This window comes from Hypanus sabinus, chromosome X1 (genome assembly GCF_030144855.1).
Source record: "Hypanus sabinus isolate sHypSab1 chromosome X1, sHypSab1.hap1, whole genome shotgun sequence".
Classification (NCBI taxonomy): domain Eukaryota; kingdom Metazoa; phylum Chordata; class Chondrichthyes; order Myliobatiformes; family Dasyatidae; genus Hypanus; species Hypanus sabinus.
In genome coordinates this window covers 54,394,338-54,421,057 of record NC_082738.1, presented here as the reverse complement: position 1 = coordinate 54,421,057, position 26,720 = coordinate 54,394,338, and the positions used below count along the sequence as shown (strand labels likewise).

The 26,720-nt window shown below is 38.6% G+C and overlaps 1 protein-coding gene across 1 annotated transcript in view; it reads left to right on the top strand.

Annotated features, from left to right (window-relative positions):
• asic2 (acid-sensing (proton-gated) ion channel 2) overlaps positions 1 to 26,720 on the top strand; it is a 567,562-nt gene that overhangs the window by 355,574 nt on the left and 185,268 nt on the right. The window contains exon 2 of the mRNA XM_059955656.1: positions 26,330 to 26,480. Within this exon, the coding sequence (XP_059811639.1) occupies positions 26,330 to 26,480 (151 nt within the window). The remainder of the gene's footprint in view (positions 1 to 26,329; positions 26,481 to 26,720) is intronic.

The following is a 26,720-nucleotide window of genomic DNA, read 5'->3' as shown; positions in this document are numbered from 1 at the left end:
AGAAATTGGCAATTACTGCAACAGGGATATTTGGAATTCTCTCGTCCCTGCTGAACTCAGATTCTTTAGTTTTCCACACTTATTCTGGTGAATGACATGATGTATGAGTGAGGGAACCTAGTAGTGAGGAATTGACAGAGAGGGAATTATGATATGCTGTGTTTTTTTCCCTCAGGACAGATGGCAAAAGTTAGGAGTGAATTAAACCTCAATGAATTCACTAAGAAAGTGTAGGAGGGTAAAATGAGGGAGATTACATAAATTTCAGGGAAACAGTCATACACCCTGATGGATGCTTAATCTCTGATTAAGCTTTTGTATATGGGGGGACGTCACGTGATGACGTAGGGTCGAGACGTTGGGAATCCTGCTCCCTCATAAAAAGTAGTGAAATAGGGTTTAAAGGAAGAAGAATTAATAAATACCTACTAGAAACTATTTATAAGTAACCCAGGATTGTTTTTGGATATGGCTCCTAAACCGAAACAGAAGAAAGCTACTACTTTGAAGACTGCCAAATCGGCGGGGAAAAAGGCCTAACTGTCTCGGCGAAGCCTCGGACTCAAGTTGGATCTCCTCCCGGCGAAGTGCATGGCACTTCCGATGATGCAGGACAGGAAGTTGCAGCAATGTCGACGGTCTCTAAGAAGAAACGGCAAGAACAACGCATGCGCGAAGAAACAAGTATGCATGAACAGATATTAATAAAACTACAAATCCCAACTACGGTTGGAAGTGAATCGGAAGTGGAATCAGACTCTTTGGAAAATACAGAGGATGAAGAAGAGGAAAAGAAGAAAGAGATTAAAGGAGACATAAGAGATATCCTGATATATATGATGAATGAATTAAAAGCTATAAGAACAGATATAAGAAGGATGCAGAATACACTCGATAATGTGGAAAAACAAAAGAAGATGGATAATAAAGTTAAAGAGATGGAAATAAAAATGGAAGAAAACACTGAAAGAATAGATAAGATAGAAGACAATAATCTTGCCTGGACAATAGAAAGAAAACGGATGTTGGAAAAAATAGATGCACTTGAAAACTCTAGTAGACGAAATAATATTAAAATTATTGGTCTTATGGAAGGTACAGAGGGAGAAAATCCAAAAAAATTCTTTCAAGAATGGATTCCGAAAATTTTGGAAATGAAAGAAGGAAGTCAAGTAATTGAAATTGAAAGTTAACACAGAGCTTTAAGACCAAGACCTCAACAAGATCAAAATCCAAGATCAATTTTGATAAAATGCTTAAGGTATCAAGATAAAGAAATGATCTTGAAGGCAGCTACTCAAGTGCTAAAAAGAGAAATGGGCCATTGATAATAGAAGGGAAAAGAGTTTTTTTTTATCCAGACATAAGTTATGATCTTCTGAAGAGGCGGAAGGAATTTAATCCAGTGAAAAAATCTTTATGGGAAAAGGGCTTTAAATTTTTATTGAGCTACCCAGCAAAATTGATAATTTTCCTGGATAACAAAGAAAGAAGATCTTTCGTTGATTATCGGAAAGCGGAGAAATTTGTACAAGAATTATTTGATGTCCACGAAGAGGACTAAAGACTTATAGAAATGAAGTGGACTAATGATGAAGACTGAAATAAGGTTGGACTTGATGGACATTTATAAGGAAAACAAAAATAGTTGAGGAATATTAATTGGGAGTAGAGACAATAATTATTTTCTTTTTTTTTCACTAATATATTTTCTTCCTCTTTTTTTTTGCGGGGAAGCTGGAGGAGCTCCTGAATTATGGCTGCGAGTTTCCCGTGTACAATCATGGCGATTGCCATGACCCATAAAATTGGGGGGGGGGTAATTTTGTGTTCTTTTTATTCGCAACATTAGTGGGGGGGGGGTATTTTGTATTTTTTTTTATAGATTAGTTACCTTTTTTCCATTTTTCTTCTTTTTTGCCTGGATGTTTGGGGAGAGACTCATAGCAACATAGAGAATTTCAAAGAGTTCCCAAGGTATTATGAATGATTAATTTACTTAATTTTTTGTTTTAATGTTAATGGACTTAATGGACCTGTGAAAAGAAAAAGAGTTTTAACATATATTAAGAAAATGAAAGGAGATATAGCTTTTTTTACAAGAAACACATTTAACAGAAACAGAACATAAGAAATTAAAGAGAGATTGGGTTGGAGATGTCATTGCAGCTTCATTTAATTCAAAATCGAGAGGAGTTGCAATTTTGGTTAATAAAACTTTACCAATTAAAATACAAAATGTAGTAATTGATTCTGGGGGGAGATATGTGATTATACATTGTCAAATTTTTTCAGAATTATGGACTTTTATGAACATTTATGCACCAAATGAAAATGATGCAAAATTCATACAAGAAGTTTTTTGTAATTTGGCTGATGCACATGATAAAATATTAATAGGTGGAGAGTTTAATTTTTGTTTAGATCCAGTTTTGGATAGGTCAACTAAGGTTGCTACAAAATCAAAAGTAATAAAACTAACTTTATCATTAATGAAAGATTTAAACCTGATTGATATATGGAGAAAAATTAATCCAAGAGAAAGAGATTATTCATTTTATTCATATAGACATAAAACTTACTCAAGAATTGGTTGTTTTTATTATCAAAAATATTCAGGATAGAGTGAAAAATGTGGAATATAAAGCAAGAATACTGTCATATCATTCCCCCTTGATAATGACAATGATAATGATGGATAAGGAGGAATCGATCGAGAGATGGAGATTTAATTCAATTTTATTAAAATGTCAAGAGTTTTGTGATTTTATGAAAAAACAGATTCAATTTTTTTTGGATACAAATTTACATTCAGTTGAAGATAAAATTGTATTATGGGAAGCGATGAAAGCATATTTAAGGGATCAGATTATAAGTTATACATCTAAAATTTAGAAGAATACATGGCAGAAATAGATCAATTGGAAAAAGGTATCATAAAGTTAGAAAAAGAATCTCAAAGATATATGACAGAAGAAAAACGAAGACAACTTGTTAATAAAAAATTACAATATAATACACTCCAGACATATCGTACAGAAAAAGTAATTATGAGAACTAAACAGAAATATTATGAATTAGGTGAAAGATCACGTAAGATTCTTGCTTGGCAGTTGAAAAAAGAACAGGCTTCTAAAACAATAAATGCAATTAGAACAAGTGTAAATAAGGTTACTTATAAACCTTTAGAAATTAATGAATCATAAAAAATTTTATACTGAACTATATCAATCAGAATCACAAAATAAGATTGCTGAGGTAGATAAATTTTTATCACAAATAACCCTTCCAAAATTAAATTTGGAAGAACAGAAAGGATTAGATATGCCCTTTACATTAAAAGAGGTTGAAGAAGCTTTAGGATCACTTCAGAGTAATAAATCCCCAGGAGAAGATGGTTTTCCTCCTGAATTTTATAAAAAAATTAAAGATTTATTAGTTCCTCCTTTTATGGAATTAATATATCAAGTGGAAAGAATGCATAAACTCCCACAATCTTTTTTAACAGCGATCATAACTGTATTGCCAAAAAAAATAGAGATCCTTTAAAACCAACATCATATAGGCCTATTTCTTTGTTGAATACAGATTATAAAATAATAGCAAAAATTTTATCTAATAGAATATCTAAATATTTACCAAAATTAATACATATGGATCAAACAGGTTTTATTAAAAACAGACAATCAATGGATAATATAACCCAGTTACTTAGTATAATTCATTTGGCACAAAAAAGAGAGGAAATGAGTGTGGCAGTTGCTTTGGATGCAGAAAAAGCATTTGATAGATTGGAATGGGATTTTTTATTTAAGGTATTGGAAAACTATGAGTTAGGAAAATCTTTTATACAATGGATTAAAACCTTAAATACTAATCCTCAAGCTAAAGTAGTTACAAATGGTCAGATTTCAACACCATTTTGCTTAACGAGGACAAGGCTGCCCATTATCACCTGCTTTATTTGTATTGGCAATAGAACCACTCGCTGAATTAATTGGAACAGATTCAGGTGTTGGGGGCTTTAGAGTTAATCAAGAAGAATATAAGATTAATTTATTTCCTGATGATGTTTTGATTTATTTAACAAACCCATTGCAATCTTTGCAAAGATTATCTTTTAGATTGGAAGAATATGGGAAAGTATCAGGGTATAAATTAAATTGGGATAAAAGTGAAATTTTACCACTTACCAAAGGAAATTATAATCAATGTCGATTAGTAACTCAATTTCGACGGTTAATAAATGGGATAAAATATTTAGGTATTAAGAGTTGATAATGATGTAAAAAATTTATATAAACAAAATTATTTGCCATTATTAAAAAAAAGAGAATCTTGATAAATGGATGATGTTGCCAATAACATTAATAGGTAGAGTTAATGCTGTAAAAATGAATATATTTCCTAGATTGCAATATTGATTCCAAACTTTACCAATACAATTACCTCAGAAGTTTTTTCAAGAACTGAATAAATATGTAAGGAAATTTCTTTGGAAAGGAAAGATGTCAAGAATATGATTGGAAAAATTGACGTGTAGATTTGATTTAGGAGGGTTACAACTTTCAAATCTTAAGAATTATTATAAAGCAAATCAACTTAGATTTATTGTGTCTTTTTTTGATGGAAAAAACCCAGCATGGATTAGAATAGAATTAGATAAGATAGGAGAAAACATACCAGAAGATTTTATATATAAATGGGAATCCAAATGGATATGGGAAAAAAAAGAATCTCCTATATTAAGACACTTGATTGATTTATGGAATAAGGTAAATATGGATGATGAGATAAAGAAAGCTTTATTAGCAAAAAGAACTTTAATTCAAAATAGGTTTATTCCTTTTACAATGGATAATAAACTTTTACATAATTGGTTCCAAAAGGGGATTAAATATATAGGTGATTGTTTTGAAAGAGGTATATTGATGTCGTTTGATCAATTAAAAAATAAATATAAAATATCAAACAATACTCTTTTCTGTTATTTTCAATTAAAGGCTTATTTACGAGAAAAGCTGGGTCAAACAATGTTGATGCCAAAACCTAGTGAAATAGAAATATTAATTCAAAAAGGAAAAATTAAAAAATGTACATCTTGTATGTACAATTTGATTCAAAAACAGACAATTTAATCTGGAATTCATAAATCAAGACAAAAATGAGAATCTGATTTGAATGTTAAAATTGATGGAAAATGTTGGTCAAGATTATGTTCTGATAGTATGATAAATACAATAAATGTTCGACTTAGATTAATACAATATAATTTTTACATCAATTATATATAACACCACAGAAAATAAATAGATTAAATTCAAATATGTCTGACGAATGTTTTCGATGTAATCAAGAAATTGGTACTTTTTTACATTCTACTTGGTCTTGTTTTAAAATTCAACCATTTTGGATAAATTTAAGACTTTTATTGGAACAAATTACTGGAGTACAACTCCCACATAGTCCAATGTTATTTTTATTAGGAGACATTGAAGGGACAATACCGAAACTTAAATTGAATAAGTATCAGAAAAAATTTATAAAAATTGCATTGGCAGTAGCTAAAAAAGTTATTGCAGTTACTTGGAAATCTGATTTATATTTAACTATGGATCGTTGGAATAATGAAATACATAGTTGTATTCCACTTGAAAAAATTACATATAATCTAAGAAATGAATATGATATATTTTTGAAAATTTTCCTCCCATACCTACAAAAGATGGGATTAAATATATAGGTCCTTTGAAGAAAAAATTATAAAGTAATTGGGGAAAGGAAAAATAAATATTAAAATTATTTTGAACTCCATGGAGCATGTGGGGATCCTCCGATATCCAGGCAATCTTTCTCTTCTTTCTTTCTTTAGATAAGGGTTAAGAGGGGGAGTGTTAAGTGGAGGGGGAGGACCAATATTATTTTTCATTTTTTATTACATTTATTCTTTGTAATTTTCTAAAAATTAAATAAATAAATAAATAAATAAATAGAAATTTTTAAAAGCTGTTGTATTTTCAGTAAAGGACAGTTAGTGTGTACCACTGGCTCACTAACTATTCTACTAAGAGCTCTCCAACCTGAAACATCAATGTGGTTCCTCCCAGAAAGCTGTGAACTTTTGGAGGAATTCAAGTTACATCCTGCAATGCTTCTGGCTATTTGATAGCCTAGAGCCCTTGTGGTGGGATGAGGCTATTCAGGAAGGAGTCAGCTACCTGAAAGGACCTTGTCAATAAGCTGGGAGGCAGACCCCAATGAAAGCATGCAATTGTGAATACACTGGAAGTCACAGCATACTTGGCGGTTTACCAATCCTAGGAAGATTTAATCAGTCAAGTTTTGATAACCTTATGTTATGAATGTACCACAGCTCTGAGGGGCCGAAGGGGCGGGAGCAGCCCCCTCCTTCCGGAGAATTGCAAGAGCACTATTAATTCGGGTCTCGGACCCAGGAAAATGAGAGACAATGTAACGGTTTTGGCCATTGCTCTTAGAGACACCTGTGCAAAGTGCATGACCCTGCTACGGATATGGACACCCTTGGGCAATGTGGGGGTGGGGATTGCATCACCCTACTTTGACGGACATCTCCAACTCTGCAAGTCAAGATAAAAGGGGACTGCAGGAGGCGGTACCCCAGAGAGACGCACCAGAAGTAGTCAATCGCTCAACGCTCCCGTGATAGCTGGAAGCCAGTCAAAAGCAACGTGTGTTCCGTAACTCCTTTGCCTGGGGAGCGGGTGGCTGATGATACCGAGAAGGACTTCGAACTAATAACAGGGAAACAACGCTCCCCTGATTCAACGGAGTTACTTCATCAAAGACCCTGGCAAGTTTTGTCATTTCTCCTCACTCTCTCTGAAACACGTGAAACCCAGCGATTCCCCAAAAAGACTGAAGCCTGCAGGCTTCTGAGTGACTTTTATATTTCCAACGGACAATATATTATCCCCTAGACAACAGTCGACATTATTTCTTAATGATGATTATTGCTATACCCGCGCTTTAGATTGAGTTTTGCCGATGTATATGTTCTGAATGGTTGTATTAACCTTACTTTTGTGCCCCCCCTCCATGAATAAAACCTTTTGAAAATAGTGCCATCAGACTCCAACGGACCTCTCTATCTTTGCTGGTGAGTTATCCAGTTACGGGATACGTAACACTTAAAAATTGTCAAGTGATTTTAATAAGACGAATTCCTCAAGACCACCAAAATTCAATGTACTGCCAGACTTAAAAAAAAAGTTGAAATGACAGAAACATCCAACAGATCATTAAAGACACTATGCAGAACAATCTAATGAAGGGATTTTGACCTCTGGTATTAACTGTTTTTCTTTCTACAGCTATGACCTGACCAGCTGAACATTCCAAGTATTTTACTGTTTTTATTCCAATTTCCAGCATTTGCCTTTTTTAAAAAAAAATCATTCACTGCCAGATGTGGTGGCTAAGAATTCTTTCACAAAGCAGAAAGTTTATTGATGCTACACTTAAGAATTTTACCAGGAGACTGATGGTGATACTTATTGTATCATTCTTGAAGTTTGCAAAATTGCTTCTGGCTCTTCCATTCATTTGGTGCACAAACATTTGGAGGCACTGAAACATAAAATTGAATTTTGCATATAAAATTCACAGATACAATGGTCCATTCATGCAAGGCATGGCTCCCACATTCTATTAATGGCTTGCTTCAGAGACACTTAAAGTGGACTGAGTCCAAACTGGTAGATTCTGTCAGTTGAAACCACTGCTCTATTAATGCAAGTAATTGCCTTTTTGCTGTCGGCCTCCCTCACCTCCTCCCTAAAATCTTATGATCACCACAGCAAAACTACTACCCACACCTTAGTACTAACATTGCTTAACTTGAATCTTTTCCCAAACTGATGACAGTCATGAGTGCCCACTCAGCAGGTAGTTGCATCTGATCCAACCTATCCCACAATCACATACACCATGCTGACCCACTGACTCGAGTTTAACGAATGGCCCATCCCCTCTCACCATCTAATTAGACCCCCTCCTACTCCTGTAATGAGGATTGTAGAGTACAAATGCAGTGCTCCTGTTCAAGGGAAATAGGGACAAACAAGGTAATTAGAAGTCAGTGATTCTCATGTCAGTGGTAGAGAAGGTATTAGAGGGGACACTAAGGCATTGTATTTATGCATGGCTTTATGGAGGGCAGATCATGTCTTACAATCCTGATTGAGTTTTTTTTTGAAGAGGTGATGAAGGCATTTGATGTGGGTAAGGCAGTAGATGTTATCTATATGGTGCAGAAGACACTTACCATGATGCCGGTTGGATTAGTACAGGGGTCACCAACCTTTTTTGCACCACCGACCAGATTAATATTGACAATATTCTTGCGGACCGGCTGACGGGGGTGGGGGGGGTAGGGGTGTTAATCATGTCCGGAATGTAAGTGATAAGTCAACTACGAGTCACTTATAAGTGGCCAATACTCTCAATCTTGTTTCTAAAAGGGTTTATCTAACAAATTTAATATTAAACACACAGCGTATATTTTCCTTGCATGAATATAGTGATAAGTCAATTATAAGTCACTTATAAGTCAATAGCATCATAACATTTTAAGTAACGTTTGGATATTAAACACACAGCGTCTATTTTCCTAGCATGAACATATAAAATCATTGCAACACACCAATATCGCTGAATCAGCGGGAGCCTGCAACAAGACAATCCCATCAAGGGGTGATGGGAGACAGTGATACTCGAAGGGGGTTCCTTAAGTCCAGTCTATTCCACAATTTAGTTTTCGTGGTTCTCAGCACTTGCTTCTGTCCTCCTGCTCACATTTTTTCTGCTCAAAAAACTCAACGGGTTTGTCTTTAAGTGCAGGGTGCTTGGACTCAAGGTACCGAAGCAGTTTTGAGGGCCTCATTGCCTCATTAGACAACCTCCGGGCCCGAACTTCAGCTTTCCACCTGCCCGCTGCCTTGGCCATGTGCGGCTGGTCGTGGGTAGGGTGAGAGGACAAGGTAAGGGCCGAAGGTCCCTGTGCCGGGGCTGCGGTGTTCGCAGTCCAGAGAGCGAGGAGGAGTGCGACAGGGAGCGCGCCCACCCCCCCCCCCCCCTGTAGGTAGGTAGGATCTATCGGCCAACAAAATTTTGGCTCGCAGTGAGGTAGCTGCTCTGCTACTTATGAAACCCTGAGCCAGAATTAGATCGTCTGCGAATATTTTAGCACCGGGTTCCCCACGAACATTCAGTGTGCTAAACAGGTTTAGAGGCGGCACCCATCTGTCCACGCTCCAAGCCAGTCGCAATGGCACTTCTCGCTGGCCACATGAGGTGGCCAGTTACCCGAGGCCAACCAGTGATCCCTGGCGCGAGGGTATCACTGTGTTTAGGCGACTAATGACCTCGCATGCGTTCAAGTTCAACAGTGGGGGTGACAGGGAATGAGGAAAGGTGCAGCTGACTCATATCGGTTCCTCGCAGCCCGGTAGCAGATGCTTTGCGGCCCGGTGGTTGGGGACCACTGAATTAGAGGGTATGAGCAATAAGGAAAGCTGAGATAAACTTGGGCTGTTCTCCCCAGCATGTTGGAGGCTACGTTGAGACCTGACACAGGCTTCTTCAATTATGAGAGCCATGTATAGGATAGACAGGCAGAAACTTTAGTCCAGGTTAGAAATGTCACCAGAGGTCATGCTTTTAAGGATGGGGATGGGGAGGGGGATTAGTATTAAAGGTGACATGGGGACAGTTTTTTTCAATGTAGAGAGTGGTAGATGCCTGGAATGAGTTACCAGGGATTGTAGTAGAAGTACTGGAAGCAAGCAGTTTGGTGGTGTTTAAGATGTTTCCAAATGGACATGAATATCGGCATCAGGGTTATTATCACTAACTTGAAGTGAAATGTGTTTTTTTGTGGTAGCAGTACAGTGCAAAGACAAAAATTACTATAAATCACAAAACAAATAGTGCAATAAATTGGAATAACAAGATAGACTGTTCAGAAATCTGATGGCAGAGGGGGTAGGAGCTATCATTCATTTATTCTTCAAGCTTCTGTACCTGTTCCCTGTTCCCCAATGAGAATACGGCGTATCTTTGATGGTGAAGGAACCATAAGACCATAAGAGACAGGAGCAGAATTAGGCATTACAGTCCGTCGAGCCTACACCCCCATTCCATCATGGCTGATTTATTATCCTCTCAACCCTGTTCTCCTGCATTCTCCCTGTAACCTTTGACACCCTTGACTAACCGAGAACCTCCACTTTAAATATACTCAATGACTTGGCTTGCACAGCCATCTGTGGCTATGAATTCTACAGATTTGTCACCCTCTGGCACAAGAAATTCTTCCTTATCTCTGTTCTAAATGGATGTGCCTCTATTCTGAGATTGTACCCTCTGATCATAGACTCACCCGTAGCTGAAATGTCCTCTCCACATCCACTCTATCTAGTCCTTTCAGAATCAGAATCAGGTTTAGTATTACCAGCTTGTGTTATGAAATTTGTTAACTTAGCAGCAGCAGTTCAATGCAATACATAATCTAGCAGAGAGAGAGAAAAAATAAATAAAATAAAACATAATAATAAATAAACAAGTAAATCAATTACATGTATTGAATAGATTTTCAAAAATGCTGTATATTAAGAAAACTTGAGGTAGTGTCCAAAGCTTCAATGTCCATTTAGAAATCGGTTGGCAGAGGGGAAGAAGCTGTTCCTGAATCACTGAGTGTGTGTCTTCAGGCTCCTGTACCTCCTCCCTGATGGCGGAGGGGAAGAAGCTGTTCCTGAATCACTGAGTGTGTGTCTTCAGGCTCCTGTACCTCCTCCCTGATGGCAGAGGGGAAGAAGCTGTTCCTGAATCACTGAGTGTGTGTCTTCAGGTTCCTGTACCTCCTCCCTGATGGCAGAGGGGAAGAAGCTGTTCCTGAATCACTGAGTGTGTGTCTTCAGGCTCCTGTACCTCCTCCCTGATGGCAGATGGGAAGAAGCTGTTCCTGAATCACTGAATGTGTGTCTTCAGGCTTCTGTACCTCCTCCCTGATGGCAGAGGGGAAGAAGCTGTTCCTGAATCACTGAGTGTGTGTCTTCAGGCTTCTGTACCTCCTCCCTGATGACAGAGGGGAAGAAGCTGTTCCTGAATCACTGAGTGTGTGTCTTCAGGCTTCTGTACCTCCTCCCTGATGACAGAGGGGAAGAAGCTGTTCCTGAATCACTGAGTGTGTGTCTTCAGGCTTCTGTACCTCCTCCCTGATGGTAACAGCGAGAAAAGGGCATGCCCGGGGTGCCAGAGGTCCTTAATAATGGACGCTGCTTTTCTGAGACACTGTTCCCTGAAGATGTCCTGGGTACTTTCTAAACAAGTAAACAACATCCACTGACTCTTCTTTGTCTATCCTGCCTGTTATTTCCTCAAAGAATTACAATAAACTTGTCACGCATGATTTCCCCTTGAGAAAACCATGCTGACTTTGGCCTTCTTTACCTGGACAATGCAAACACCCATGTCAGGAAGCTGTTTATTGACTACACAGTATGTAACACAATCATTCTTACAGCTCTGATCAAAATTCTCTAGAGCCTAGGCCTCTGTACATCTCTCTGCACTGGATCCTTGACTTCCTAAACAGAAGACCTCAATTTGTGTGGATCAGAAATAGTATCTCCACCTTGCTGACAATCAATACTGGTGCACCTCAGGAATGTGTGCTTAGCGAACTGCTCTACTCTCTCTACACCCACAACTGTGTGGCTAGGCACAGCTCAAATGCCATCTGTAAGTATAACTATTGTTGGCAGAATTTCAGAGGGTGACAAGAAGGCAAACAGGAGCGAGATTTATCAGCTGGTTGAGTGGTGTTGCAGCAACAACCTTGCACTCAATGTCAGTAAGACCAAAGAACTGATTGTGGACTTTAGAAAAGGTAAGACAAGGGAACACACCAAGCTTCAGAGGGATCAGAAGTGGAAAGAAAGAGTGAGCAACTTTAAGTTCCTGGGTGTCAATATCTACCCTGGGCCCAACATATCGATGCAGCTACAAAGACATGATAGCAGCTCTATTTCATCAGGAGTTTGAGGAGATTTGGGTGTCACCAATTACGCTCACAAATTTCGACAGCTGTACCCTGAATAGCATTTTAACTGGTGGCATCACCATCTGATTTGGGGGAGAGAGGGTATCTACTGCACAGGATTAAAATAGGCTGCATAGAGTTGTAAACTCAGCCAGCTCCATCATGGGCTCTAGCCTCTGTAGTATCTAGGACATCTTCAAGTAGGGATGCCTCAGAAAAGCAGCATCCACCATTAAGGATCCCCATCACCCAGATCATGCATTGTTCTCATTGCTACCATTAGGAAGGAAGTACAGAAGCCTGAAAGACATTGAACCCATGAAAACTACTTCATTGCTTTATTTCTATTTTTGCACCTTATTTAATTTAAATATTTTGATATATATATATTGTAATTCACGGTTTTTTTCTTCTGTTATTATGTATTGCATTGTACTGCTGCACAACATATGCTGGTGATATTAAACCTGATTCTATTGTGCCTCCAAGTACCCGAAACCTTATCCTTAATAATGGTCTCCAATATCTTCCCAACCACTGAAGTCAGGCTTGCTGGTCTATAGTTTCCCTTTCTTCTGCCTCTCTCCCTTCTTAAAGAGTGGAGTGACATTTGCAGTTTTCCAGTGTTCTGGAACCATTCCAGATCATTACTCATGCCTCCACCATCTCTTCAGCTACCTCTTTTAGAACTATGAGATGTAGTCCGTCTGGTCTAGGAAACTTATCTACCTTAAGACCTTTCAGCTTCCTAAGCACCTTCTCCTTCGTAATAGCAACTTCTGTCTCCTGACACTCTAGTTTTTGGCATACTGCTAATGTCTTTCACAGTAAAGACTGATGCAAAATATTAATTTTGTTTGTCTGCCATTTCTTTATCTGAAAAGCTTTCGGGATCCTCTTATATTAGTGGCTATCTTTCTTTCATATTTTATCTTTTCTCTTATGATTATTTTTCATTGCCTTCTGTTTTTTTTTAAAGTTTCCCAATCCTCTAGCTCCCACTATTTGTTGCTGTATTATATGCTCTTTTTTATGCTGTCATCAGTAGTGGAGAGGGTTGTGCCCGTGATGGAGCTGGCCGACTCTACAAAGTTCTGTAGACTTGTGATCCTGTGCATTGAAACCTCCATACTAGGCTGTGATGTAACTAGTTAGAATACTCTCCACCATATAGCTGTAGCAATTTACAAGTCTTGGTAACATACCTCTTCAAATCCTAATGAAGTAGAGTCACTTGTGACTGCTTCATTGTAAGTATGAAGGAAATGTATGATACATAGAGGAGGAGTATAAATTGGCATCAAGATTGCCACAACATTGTGGTCCGAATGGCCTGTCTCATGCTGTAGTGTTCTACAGAACGTTGCAGTCCTGCTTCAAAAGGACAACAGTTATACCACTGTGAGCTGCCTCAATGACTATCGTTTAGTAGCACTCACATCTAAGGTGATGAAATACTTTAAGAGGTTGGTCATGGCTAGAATCAATCCTTTCTTTTGCACTTAACCCCTCTCACTTTAAATATATGACCTCTGGTATCAGATATTCAACCTTGGGAAAAAGATACCATCTATCTAATCTATGTCTCGCATAATCTTATAAACACGAACCTAGCCCTTATTGATCTTGCCTCCAAAGAACAAGTCCGCTCAAGAACCCGTCCATATTGAAACCTGCTCTCTCTTAAAATGAGCCATGGCAGTGCCTGCCCATTGTAGAAAAGGGTCTGCTGTAGAATCTACCTGCTATATTACCTGCTTTCCATAGTACCTTGCTCCTTAGAAGCAGCCTGCTATAAAACCTACCCAGAATGGTTTATGATTCAACCAACTCTCCATGCCATTGTTACATCACTCACTATACTCATTACAATACCAGCCCATTAGATAGCCATCTATAGAATCTCTATGGAACTGTTAATTTATTCACTATTTCTTATAGAATCAGCCTATTACACTACTGAAGTAAAATAACATGAAAATGCTGGAAACACTAGCAGGTTAGGCAGTATTAGTGGACAGTGAAACAGAGTTAATGTTTGTGTTCAATGCCTTTCAGTAGAACATTAGCAATTTTCATTCCTGTATCCATTATATAACCTACTTTGCTCAATGTACGATTTCCACAATTGCAAACCTTCCCTTTATAGAAATGGCTCAGTGATAAATCCTCGCTGCTGTAGAACATACTTATCACAGAAGCTACTCGGTTACTTTATAGAATTAAAATCACACTGATTTAATATGATGCCTGCAAGTGAAAGGCAAAATGTTCTCCGGTGTGATTGGAGATCATATTTTATTAAATAGAAAATAACATCTCACCTCATGTTAACTTGCAAATAGAAACTTATCTTATTTTTTTGGTGGGTGTTTTATGCCAATATAGCACTGAAATATATTTACATTGCTTATAACTTAAATTATAAATTACTGCATGCTGTATTTTCCCATTTAGGTTTCAGTAAGGAGAGCAATCTCTTTTAGCAAGGAGAGCAATCTTGCTTAAATGGAAGGAGTCTACCCCTCCTACACATCTTCAATGGCTACGTGATATTATGTCTTATTTAAATTTAGAAAAGATCTGCTGCTCAGTCTTAAATTCGAAACAATCTTTTTATGATATCTGGGGGCCTTTCCTAAATTACTTTTCCAATTTATAAAGTTTCACAGTGCACAGACTTTTATGTATATTTTTATCTTCCCTTCTTAAGCGAATATGTTTTTTTTCTAATTATCCTTTATCATCCATCAGCTTTTTTCTTTGGTAGTTGGTAGGGGGTTGACTTTTTTTATATAAAAAGTTTCTTTTATGATGTATGACCTACCTTTAAATTTTTGATTACAGAGTGGTATACCTTTATGTGTTACGTTATAACATTTTGATCAATTTTATTACAATATATAAATGTACACAAGTTATGTTGAGATGTATCTATGTGGCGCACTCTGCAAATCTTGTTTTTTTCTTCTGAATAAAAATATTGTAAAAAGAAAAGAAAAAGGATCAAAAAAAGAAAAAGGTTTCAGTACTGACCTGACAGAAGGAAAAATTACAGTGGATTCAAACATTTTAATAGAGTAAATCTGTACTGTAAACATAACATTATTTGGCATAATTTAAGAAAATAAAATACAATTATGATGTTGAGGGTAGCTTACATTTTTGAAATTTTATTCTATTCATGCTTTCTCTTTAATCCATTTTCCTTAATCTTTCATTAAATTATCTATTTAGAACTAGTTCTACAAGGGTTCAGGATTGGGCTTTGTTTTCTTTCAGCATTACTTTTTCCAAGCCCTGAGTATGCTATTAAAACTGACTTAGTTTTTTATTATTATTAGTGGTATTTTTCCATCTCTCTATCCTAAAAATAATGTTTTTTCATAAATTTAAATTAAAAGTATTCACAGTTCCAAATGTAATTGTTGGTAAAGTTTCTGTCTATTAACTGTGAGAGCATCAATTTCTCAATATTATTTAAGAAAACTATGCTTATTCTGCAATGCAATACCTCTATATAGCTGTTTCTGATTGTTTAAGATAAATATATGGTAGGGTTGCATTTACTTCCACATAGCACTGTATTGACTACAATGTAACTAATGTTGGGAGGTGATTACACCCAGTGTCACATACAAAAACCAATATTTCCCCCTAGTTCATGATAATGTAAAACATGTAAATAGTTTAATTTCTTTCTCTACAGCTATTAAATTTGTGATGAAGTCAAGGGAAGTGTCATATGAGTTGGTTCTGTAATACTTCCTTTCTCTTGTTGCACCAGTGATATGGAAAAATTCTGATTGCCACAGAAACTCATGTCAGGTCTGACTTGGAATAAAGTATTAATTTCAGTTGCTAGGAAGAACTATAAAAATGATTATTTTTGCTACTAGCAAGCATGAGTTATATTCTTGGTTTCTGCATTCATTAACCAACTTGGTAAACCAGCTGTTAGCACTTTCCAACAACCCACACTGATTATTAAAAGTTAATATTATCAAGAATTTTGGTCTTAGTAGCCAGTTAAGAAATAATCCTTCAGACAACATTTGGAAGACATCCAAGACAAATAGATTTTAAGGGGTTATGAAGTGATGTAATTTGCAGAATCATGTCTTTGAGAGGTGCAGACTTGCCACAAGGGTTCTTCCAACATCCACTCAAATTTGACAAACGACCCAGGGGAAATCAAGGGTGATGGTCAACTAGCAATAACACAATATCTGAGAATCTTCTGTTGATGTCAAAGAACTAGAATGGAAATAATTTGCAAGGGTTTGAGATTATAAGCTACACAAAGGGAGAGGAGTGCTTCTCATTGAAAAAGCAATGCACATACCACTGAGACATGGAAGGCTATGAAACAATTGGTGGTTAAAAAAAATAGGTATAGCTGGTGGCATGGGCATGGTGAGCCATAGAACTTGTTTCTGTGCTATATTGTCCATCAGCCTATTCAACAAGAAGAAGAAGAAGAAGAATAGCCCTTAATTCGGCAGTGGAGTTATTGGGACACCGTCTTTTGACGGTGTTTCTGTAGCAAGCTATTCTTGTTTTTACGAGGCCGAGTTACTAGCTCGATGCTCAACCCGACTTGGATTTGAACTTGGGAACCTTCACTCCGGAGTCCGGCACTGTTATTATTGTGCCACTAAACAGGATCAGCCTATTCAAGTTCAATTTTAATTATCATTCAACCACACATGAATGAGTGAAATGAAACATTTTTCCAGGGCCAAGGTGCAAACACATAGCACATAGGATTACAATAGCAGAAAAACAGTCACCAAAAAAAGCCCAAGTCCCTGAGCGGCATGGCCAGTAGATCGATGGTACATGGGATGTTGTACTGGTCTAGCTTGTTCTTCCTCTGAGCAAATGCCAGAGGACAGCACTGAGCAAACACTGGAGAGCAGCACCAATGGGAAGGGCCAGCTTTCCATCCAGTACGGATTCCAGCATAGCCATAGAGCCCTCTATTCTCTACCATACTGCCTCTGGTGTTTCCTCCCCTGGGTGGCTGTATCAGCTGACCCCATGACACGTTGCCTAGTCTGTGCCGCAACTGAGACGATGGACCTCCCCCAGTCTTTCCAATGAACCAGAGTTGCAGTATTCTACATTACCAATGACCAAAAGGATCTTGCAATCACAGAAAAAATATCCAAGACAATTACCCCATTGGGCTACACACCACCTCAGCAAACAAAAGTATGTAATAAGTCCAGCTGCATTGCTATTGAGCAACTCATTGATGGGGTAGATCTGCAGTACTTGATGTTCTTAGTATCGAGCAGTGTCTTGCAATTGTAAAAGTTACATAAAGGATGAACAATTACATCTTTGGTTGGACCCGGAGTAGCCACTGCATCTGAATGTGCCACCATCTTACTGGTATGATGCAATGACAATACCATTACAGGCTCTTTCAACTAATTATACACACTTAATGATTTGGTGTGAAATTGAGTCTGGAAAATGGATAGCAAGATCTTTTGAATTCTAAACCAATTACATTATTAATACTGATTAATAATATAGAGTGGCATTTATATCAATTCTAATGTTAAATTAATTTTTATGTGCCTTTCACTAAGTAGCTGTTCAATAAATCAAGTTCAGTGCCCACTGGTTAAACTCAAAATTGATCACTTTCATTTCTAAGTCTCCTTTTAACCCCATGAGTGACACCTTTCTGCCTAAGAGTGTGTAAAGATTTTTGAGGGTGAGTTGGCTGGAAAGTGCGCATGCATGGGAGGTGGGAAACTGTCTTAGGTTTCAGGTGAAATACAAAAGGAAAGCAAAGATGTTTGTGATAAAGTGATTTTTGTGGACCAGGTTAGCTATTGAATTGCAAGAAAAGAATATGCCCAGAGCACTTTACTTACAGTGTTCCCATTTGCAACATATACCTTGACCTTTGTTGGAGTGGACTGTGTTAGAGTGAAGATTTTGAAGCTTTAGCACTACGAGGCTTCAGCAGGGTGAGGCTTCAGTGAGAGATGGTGAAAAGCAATTGGTAAACTTTTCCCCCAATTTATTTATTGTTTTCCTTATTTATATCTGCACAGTTAGAACTGTAGGGATGCCAGACAGGATAGTTGAATCACAAACACAAATAAAATCTGTAGATGCTGGAAATCCAGAGCAACACACACAATGCTAGAGGAACTCAGCAGGCTAGGCAGCATCTGTGGAAAAGAGTAAACAGTCAGTGTTTCGGGCTGAGACCCTTCATCAGGACTGGAAAGGAAGGGGGGGGATATCAAGTAGGAAATGGGGGTGAGGAGGAAGAAGTACAAGGTGGCAGGTGATAGAGGAAACCCCCTCCTCCTCCTTGTACTTCTTCCTCCCTTAACTCAACTTCTTACTCTGACTCCTCCCCTTCAGTTCCAGTCATAATGAAGGGTCTCAGCCTGTAACAATGACTGTTTACTCTTTCCCAGAGATGCTGCCTGGCCTGCTGAGTTCCTCCAGGATCATTGAATGCTCGTCTTGCAGGATGTCGGAAGGCAGGAAGACCTCTAGTATCCCTGACATCTACAACAACGAGAAGCGCATCCAGCTGCAGCTTCTAACACTCCGCATTAAGGAGTTATAGCTGGAACTGGAAGAAGTCCACATCAATCAGGAGGCTGAATCGTTGATAGAGAGGTACTTACACTTGAGATGCAGGACACAGGAAGCAGGCTGACAGTAAGGAAAGGAAAGACCCCTGTGGCACTCCCCCTCATCAACAGGTAAGTCACTTTGGATTCTGTCGGGACTCGGGGGGGAGGGTTTGACCAAACAGGAAAGTCACAGCAGTCAGATCTCCAGCACTGCGTGTGGCTCTGTGACTCAGAAGGGAAGGGCAGGGGAAGAGGTGAGCTGTGGTGATAGGGTATTTGTTAGTTCAAGGAACAGAAAGTAGTTTCTGTGGACAGATGGTATGTTGACTCCCAGTTGCCAAGGTCTGAGGTATCTCAAATTGAGTGCTCTGCATTCTTAAGTGGGAGGGTGAACAGCTGGAGGTCAAGGTCCATGTAGGTAACAATGACCTGTCTAGGAATTGTGGCGAGGTTCTGCATAGGAACTTCAGGGAGTTTGATGCTAAGTTAAAGGACAGGACCCCCAAGGTTGTGATCTCAGGATTGCTACCCATGCCACGTGCTAGTGAGGTCAGAACTAGGAAGATTATAAAATTTAATGTGTGGCTAAGGAGTTGGTGTAGGAGGGAGGACACAAGATTTTGAGCTCTCTTCCAGGGAGGGTGGGAACTGTTCAGAAGAGACAGTTTGCACCTGAACTGGAGGGGGACTAATATCCTAGCAGGAAGGTTCGTTAATCCTGCACAGTGGGATTTAAACTAGAGTTACACAGGGATGGGAAGCAGAATGCCAGAACAGCTAGTGGAGAGGTTGTGGAGAAAGATGCTCTTAAAACCTCAGACGAAGTTAGGACTCAAAAGGGTGAACATAGTGTGACTAGTGTTCTGAGCTGCAGAAATTTCAATGCAAGAATTATTGCAGGAAAGACAGATCTCAAGGCATGAATCAACACCTGGAACTATGATATTGTAGCCAACAGTGAGACTTGGTTGCAGGAGGGACAGGGCTGGCAGCTCAGTATCCTGGGGTTCTTTTGTTTTAGACGTTATAGAACAGGAGGAACTAAAGGGGGAGGGGTGGAATTACTAGTCAGGAAAAAATGTCACATCACTGCTCAGTCAGGATAGACTGGAAAATTCGTCCAGTGTGGTTTTATGGGTTGAAATGAGAAATAAGAAAAGTATGAATATGTTAATGGGGTTATATTACAAACCACCCAACAGTCTACAGGATTTAGAGGAACAAATTTGTAAAGAGATCACAGACTGGTGCAAGAAACACCAAGTTTCTAAAGTAGGTGATTTTAACTTTCCACATTGACTGGAAATCCCATATTGTAAAAGGACGAGATGGGATAGAGTTTGTCAAATGTGTTCAGGTAAGTTTCTTTCATCAGTACTTAGAAGTCCCAATGAGAGAAAGTGCATTACTGGATCTCCTATTAAGGAATGAAACAGGGAAGGTGACAGAAGTTTGTGTAGGGGAACACTTTGCATCTAGTGATCATAATGTCATTAGGTTCAAATATGGAAAAGAATAGGTCTGGTCCACGGGTTGAGATTATAAATTGGTGAAAGGCCAATTTTGATGGTATCATAAAGGATCTGGCAAGTGTGGATTGGGACAGGCTGTTAGCTGGCAAACACTAGGTAAGTGGGAGGCCTTCAAAAGTGAAATTTTGAGAGTACAAAGCTTTGTGTGTCTGGCAGAATAAAAGGTAAAGGTAACAGGTTTAGGGAACCTTGATTTTCAAAGTGATATTGAGGCCCTGGTTAAGCAACAAAGCAGGTGCATAGCAGGTATAGACAGGTAAGAACAAATGAGGTGCTTATGGAGTACAAGAAATGCAAGAGTACACTTAAGAAGGAAATCAGGAGGGCTAAAAGAAGACATGAGATTGCCCTTGCAGACGAAGTGAAGGAGAATAAGGGATTCTACAGATACTGTACCTTAAGAGCAAAAGGATTGCAAGGGACGAAATTGGTCCTCTGAAAGACCAGAATGGTAACCATGAGTGGAGTCAAAACAAATGGGGGAGACCTTAGATGCATTGTTTCTATCTGTATTTACTTGGGAGATGGATACAGAGTCTATGGAAGATGAGACAAAGCAGCAGGGAGGTCATGGACCCTATACACATTACAGCAAAGGAGCTGTTTACTGTTTTAAGACAAATTAAGTTGATCAACCCCTAGGGCCTGATAAGGTGTCCCCTTGGACCCTATGCGAGGCAAATGTAAAAGCAGCAGGGGCCCTAGCAGAGATACTTAAATCATCCATAGCAACAGGTGCGTACTGGAGGAATGGAGGATAGCCAATGTTCTTCTTTATCCCAGAGGACTGTGAATGCTCAGCTATTAAGTTTATACAAATGGAGAAAGATGGATTTTTGCAGTCAAAGAAAATCAAGTGATAAATGGTAATTTGAGTTGATGCAGAAGATTGGTCATCACAAAGAATGGCCAATTGCACCCGGAGGACTATTTAGCCTATTCCTGTCCTTATCTCCTAAGCTCCAAGAACACATTATCAAGATGTATTAATTATACATTGAATGTTATAATTAGAATCCACATAGAATACATTAACATTATCAATTGTAATTGTGTATAATGTCATCAGCATCTACTTGTAGAATAAGATGTTCACAATAGTTTTATTGACATACAGTATGAAGACTCTTTCTTTTAGAACCTGGCTATAATGTGCCTATTTTATTTGATGTACCTGCTCAGCCTGATTACTAAGTAGCTATTGATTGGCCTGATTTTTGTCATTAGTTTAATTAATTATCCAAGACATGTGAACCTCCAGAAACAGTTTCTGAGAATCAAAAATTACAGTCAAAGCCCCCTGGTGTCTGATCACATCTGTGAGAAACAATAATTCTTGTTTTGAACAATGATGTACAAATCAGTCATGATTTAATTGAATGTTGGACAGGCTTAATGGATTAAATGATGTTCTCCAAGCCCCTGTCTCGAGGACCAACAGGCTCTCCCTCTCTCAAACGAGAGAGAGGGATCGCTTGAGTACAGGTAATTAGCAAACACACTGTTTACTTCAGTCTCAGTGTTTCAGTCTCCCACGATGCTTCAGTTGGCAAAATTGGTGAGGAACAGGGTCATTTACAGGGCTGCTCCCCGAGGGTGCACATCTTTCAGGCTGTTCCTGGAGATAGCGAAGCACGAGGCCATACAGCCAATCCAAAACCCGCCACTTGTGAAGAACCGTAGTTTGAACTGCAGATCATAGACTCCTACAGAACCCCAACTACCCTGAAAAGAAGAAAAGCTGTTTCACAGGTGAACTGGAAGAAGTCGCCTGGTACTGCAAAAACTGCTGGCACCATCTTTCTACTCTCCTCCTACCTGTGACGCCACTTTTAATGAATTATGGACCTGTATTCCCAGATCTCTGTTCTACCGCACTCCTCAGTACCCTACTGTTTACTGTGTAGGACCTACCCTGGTTTGTCCTACCGAGGTACAACATTCACACTTGTATGTATTAAAATCTGTCATTGATAATCTTCCTCACTGTCTTCTACACCCCCAATCTTGGTGTCATCCACAAATTTGTTGATCCAGTTAACCACATTATCACCCAGATTGTTGATGTAGATGACAAACAACAACAGACCCCTGTTTCACACCACTAGTGACTGGCCTCCAGTCAGAGAGGCAACCATCTCCCACCAATCTGACTTCTCCCACAAAGCCAATGTCTAATCCAATTTACTGCCTCATCTTGAATGCCAAGCAACCTTCATCACCAACCTCCTATGCAGGACTTTGTCAAATGCTTTGCCAAAATCCATGTAGACAACATCCACTGCCTTCCCTTCAAATTTCCTGATAACTTGCTTGAAAAAAATCTATAATATTTGTCAGACACAACCTACATTGACTATCACTAATCAGTCCCTGTCTATCCAAGTACCTATATATCCGGTACCTTAGAATACCTTCCAATAACTTTCCCACTACTGATGTCACACTTCATGGCCTATAATTTCTTGGCTTATTCTTAGAGCCTTTCTTAAACAACGGAACAGCATTAGCAATCCTCTGGCGCCTCACCTGTGGCTAAGGATATTTTAAATACATCTGCCAGGGCCCCTGCAATTTCGGCACAGCCTCCCACAGGGTCCGAGGGAACAACTTGTCAGGCCTCGGGAATTTATCTACCCAATTTGAATGAAGGCAACAAACACCTCCTCCTCTAATCTGTATGTGGTTCATGACCTCACTGCTGATTTGCCCACCTTTACAGACTCAGTCAGTTTCCTGAGTATATACATATGCAAAAAAATTAATACCTTCCTCCATCTCTTTTGGCTCCATGCATAGAATACCATTTCAATCTTCCAGAGGACCAATTTTGTCCCTTGCTATCCTTTTGCTCTTAACATATCTGGAGAAGCCCTTGGGATTCTCCTTCACCTTGTGTGCTGGAGCAGCTCAGTCCTTCTTTTAGCCCTCCTGATTCCTCCCTTAAGTTTTCTCTTGCATTTCTTACACTCAGTACCTTTTGTTAATTTAATTTTATCAATTTAATTCATTCTTTGGCCTCAGGTTCTATTAAGTATTAAGGAGAATTTGAAAGTCCTATTGCTGCTCGGATATGGGTAAGAAAGGTTTCAGTAATTTTGTTCATTAATCAGACAATGTAATTTAGTTTATATTGTCATCTGCAAGGTTGCAGAAGTATGAATTTTCAGATCTATAAAACTGGTGGCACTGGAAAATTAACACCAACACTGTCTCCAAAATCCTTTTAAGTCCATTGGAAGAATAAGTAAAGCACTCTTGGTGTCACCTCCCAGCCCAGCATCCCCAGTTTTGAAGCCCTAGTGTCTCAGTGAAGCAGACATGTCATTCTTATGCTGATGGCACACTCAACACAGCACTGTCATCTGAAGGGATAACTAGACAAGGCAGGATGCATCAAGGATGTTTACAAATCTCTGAAGAAATGCAACATCTCTTTGATTCCTAGAAATCTCTGGCCCATGATCAAATTAAACCAAGCTGCTCCTCTATGAAGGTATGGAAGGAGCAGTTGAGGTAGCATTGAGACTTCAAGGCCAATCATTGAAAACCCACAGAAGTACTGAGTAAAGAACTGAAGGAACTCACCACCCTACAGACTACCAACCTGCCCACCATTTCAGGTATTTACTACCAAATCTACGAAAGGATCTACATTTCCAAATTGTCCTCTTTAGCCACCTTGGAACCCATAAGACCATAGTGAAAATGTGTCATCCTCGATCTTGAGGAACTGCCTACAATGAAAATAGAATGGCAAGTTACTTCAAGAAGACCACAAATATTTTGCAGCTGGCTGAAAATTCAGCGATTTATATCCTAGACTGAATATTTTTAGCAAAGATTTATGGAATATGTTTCTACAGTTTTTTAAAGTACAGATTGTTATTATCTGCAGTATTGAAACAAAAGCAGAAAACACTAGAGAAAGTCAGCAGGTCAGTTTCATCAAGAAAGTCCTGCATGTTAGGTCAATGAGCTTTCACCAGGAGTGTTTGATGTCTCTGGGTCCTTGCTCCCTGGAGATTACATTGAAATCTATCAAATATTGAAAGGCATAGATAGGGGATATTTCCTGTAGTGGGGGAGTCTTGGGCCAGAGGGCACAGCCTCAGAATACAAAGATATTGCTTATAACAGATGAAGAATTTCTTGAGCCAGATGGCGATCAATCTGTGGAATTCATTGTCACGTACAGCTGTGGAGCACAAGTCATTGGGTAAAATTAAAGCATGGGTTGATAGGTTCTTGCTTAGCAAGAGCATCAAAAGTTATGATGAGAAGGCGAAGAATAGGGATAATCAGCCATGATGAAATGACAGAGCAAACTCAATTGGAGGAATGGCCTAATTTGTCAGGCAGGCACCTCCCAGTCTCCATCCAGCTAAAACAAATCACCTGCACTAATTTCCAATGCATAGCCTGAAGCCTATTTAAACTCAGCTCTCATCCACAGCCTTTGTTTACTCATCAAACCAGCCAGCCTGAACCAGTTGCTCCTGGCTTTCAGTTATCTTGTAGCCTGTGGTGGTTTAGTACCTGCTCTCTCTTGTTCTGTGGCCCCACATGGGTTATTATTTTGCAGTATATTAAAGTTATTGCTCACCGCTAAAATTGTCTCTGCTGTTCTGCTTTGGGATCAAGCTCTTCGAGATTTCCCAACATCATTCTGTTCTTAGGTCTCATTGTCATCCAGCAGTAAAATTCAAGTTTTTTCAGATGTAATTCGAGAATCAGAGAAAAGGTGGATTGAAAAAATTAAAGTAAAGGAAAAGCTGGTATTAGTTTGGAGGGGAGGAAAGAGTCAATGGCAAAAAAAAGTTTGAATGTGGAAGGACAAACCTTGGCATTAATGTGACAAAGTTCAAAGAACATGTATGTCACCATATTCAACCCTGAGATTCATTTTCTTTTGGGCAGTCAATAATTGAATAATCGTCACAACACACAAAAAATGATGGTGGAATGCAGCAGGCCAGGCAACATCTATAGGAAGAAGCACTGTCGACGTTTCGGGCCGAGACCCTTCGTCAGGACAGTCCTGACAGTCCTGACAGTCTTGCTAACAGTGAGTAAGAAGTTGTTGTGGCACCATTCAGCCAGGTTTTCTTTCCATGTGCCATTGCCGTGATTCTTATGATCAAAGGCAACTGAGGCATTTAAGAAATGGATACCCTTCTCATTGACTTGTGTTTCTAAGTTTCATTGGATTCCTTAGAGACCTGACAGTGCAACAATGCTGGAAAATACCGATGTCTGAGATGCCACTTTCTCCCCAATGAAATCAGTTCTTTGAACCTTCTGATACTACATACTAAAATGAAATGTGGCAGATATCTGTAATGGGAGTAAGGGGGAAATTGAGAATTAATATGAACTTCACCTTCACAGAGAACAAGTATAAGGACATAGGCAGAGATAGCTCATGGATTTTCATATTACTTTCCTGTGACAGCCTTGTAAAGACATTGCTCATTAGAAAAATCCATGTACTGTGTGGTGTCTCCAAAGATTTGTGCTTCGTGTCTTTGCTTGAAGTTTATATTATATTTGTGCCTCCTTCCCATTCTATTCCACGGCTGTCATTATGTTCTCTCCCAAACTCTGGTTTCTGCCTCCATGGGTGAAAAAATGCATTGAATGATGGTAAACATCATTAGGTGAACAGGTGAAACATCGAAAGTACTGATGAAGGCAGTAAACAGAATTGTGTAATACGATCTCACTGGTGTAATACCTCCACAAAATGGAATTCCAGGCAAAATTATTTGGATAAAATAGTTCCATCTTTGCTTGTTAAAATGAACACCAGTTACCTATTACCATTTGTGAAGTGCATTTGAATAACAGTAATGGACTGTAAGTGGTATATAGTTCAATCTGTTAATAATAAATTTGGCACGAATGCGTACTCTTTGAAGAGTTTTATTAAAGTTATAGGTGGAGCAGGTTAGAGTATAATCACCTCAAGTAATACATCAAAGTTCTAAATAAATAAGAGCAAATTGATCAAAGTAAGGTCAATATAAATGTAAAGTATTGTGAAATTAAAGCACATGGTTCTATTATGTAAATGTATTTTATTTTTCCTTTAGGTTTTTACCAGATATGGAAAGTGCTACATGTTTAACTCAGGAAGTGATGATAAGCCTCTACTGACCACTGTGCAAGGCGGGACTGGCAATGGCCTTGAGATTATGTTAGACATTCAGCAGGATGACTACTTGCCAGTGTGGGGTGAAGCTGGTATGATGATTTCCTCCTATTTAAACAATTGTAAAGCTATAACAATGTAACTACCTTTTATAATGTAAGGAAATTATTTTTGAGTATATGCATCTTATACATTTTTTCATTATTATTACAATACTTGGAAATAGGCCAGCATTTTGTTTGAAGTGAACAGTGATTGTTCCACATCTGAGAAATTCACCGAGGTACCTCAACTTTTATTGTTTTCATCCATAATTCAAATCAGGATAATGT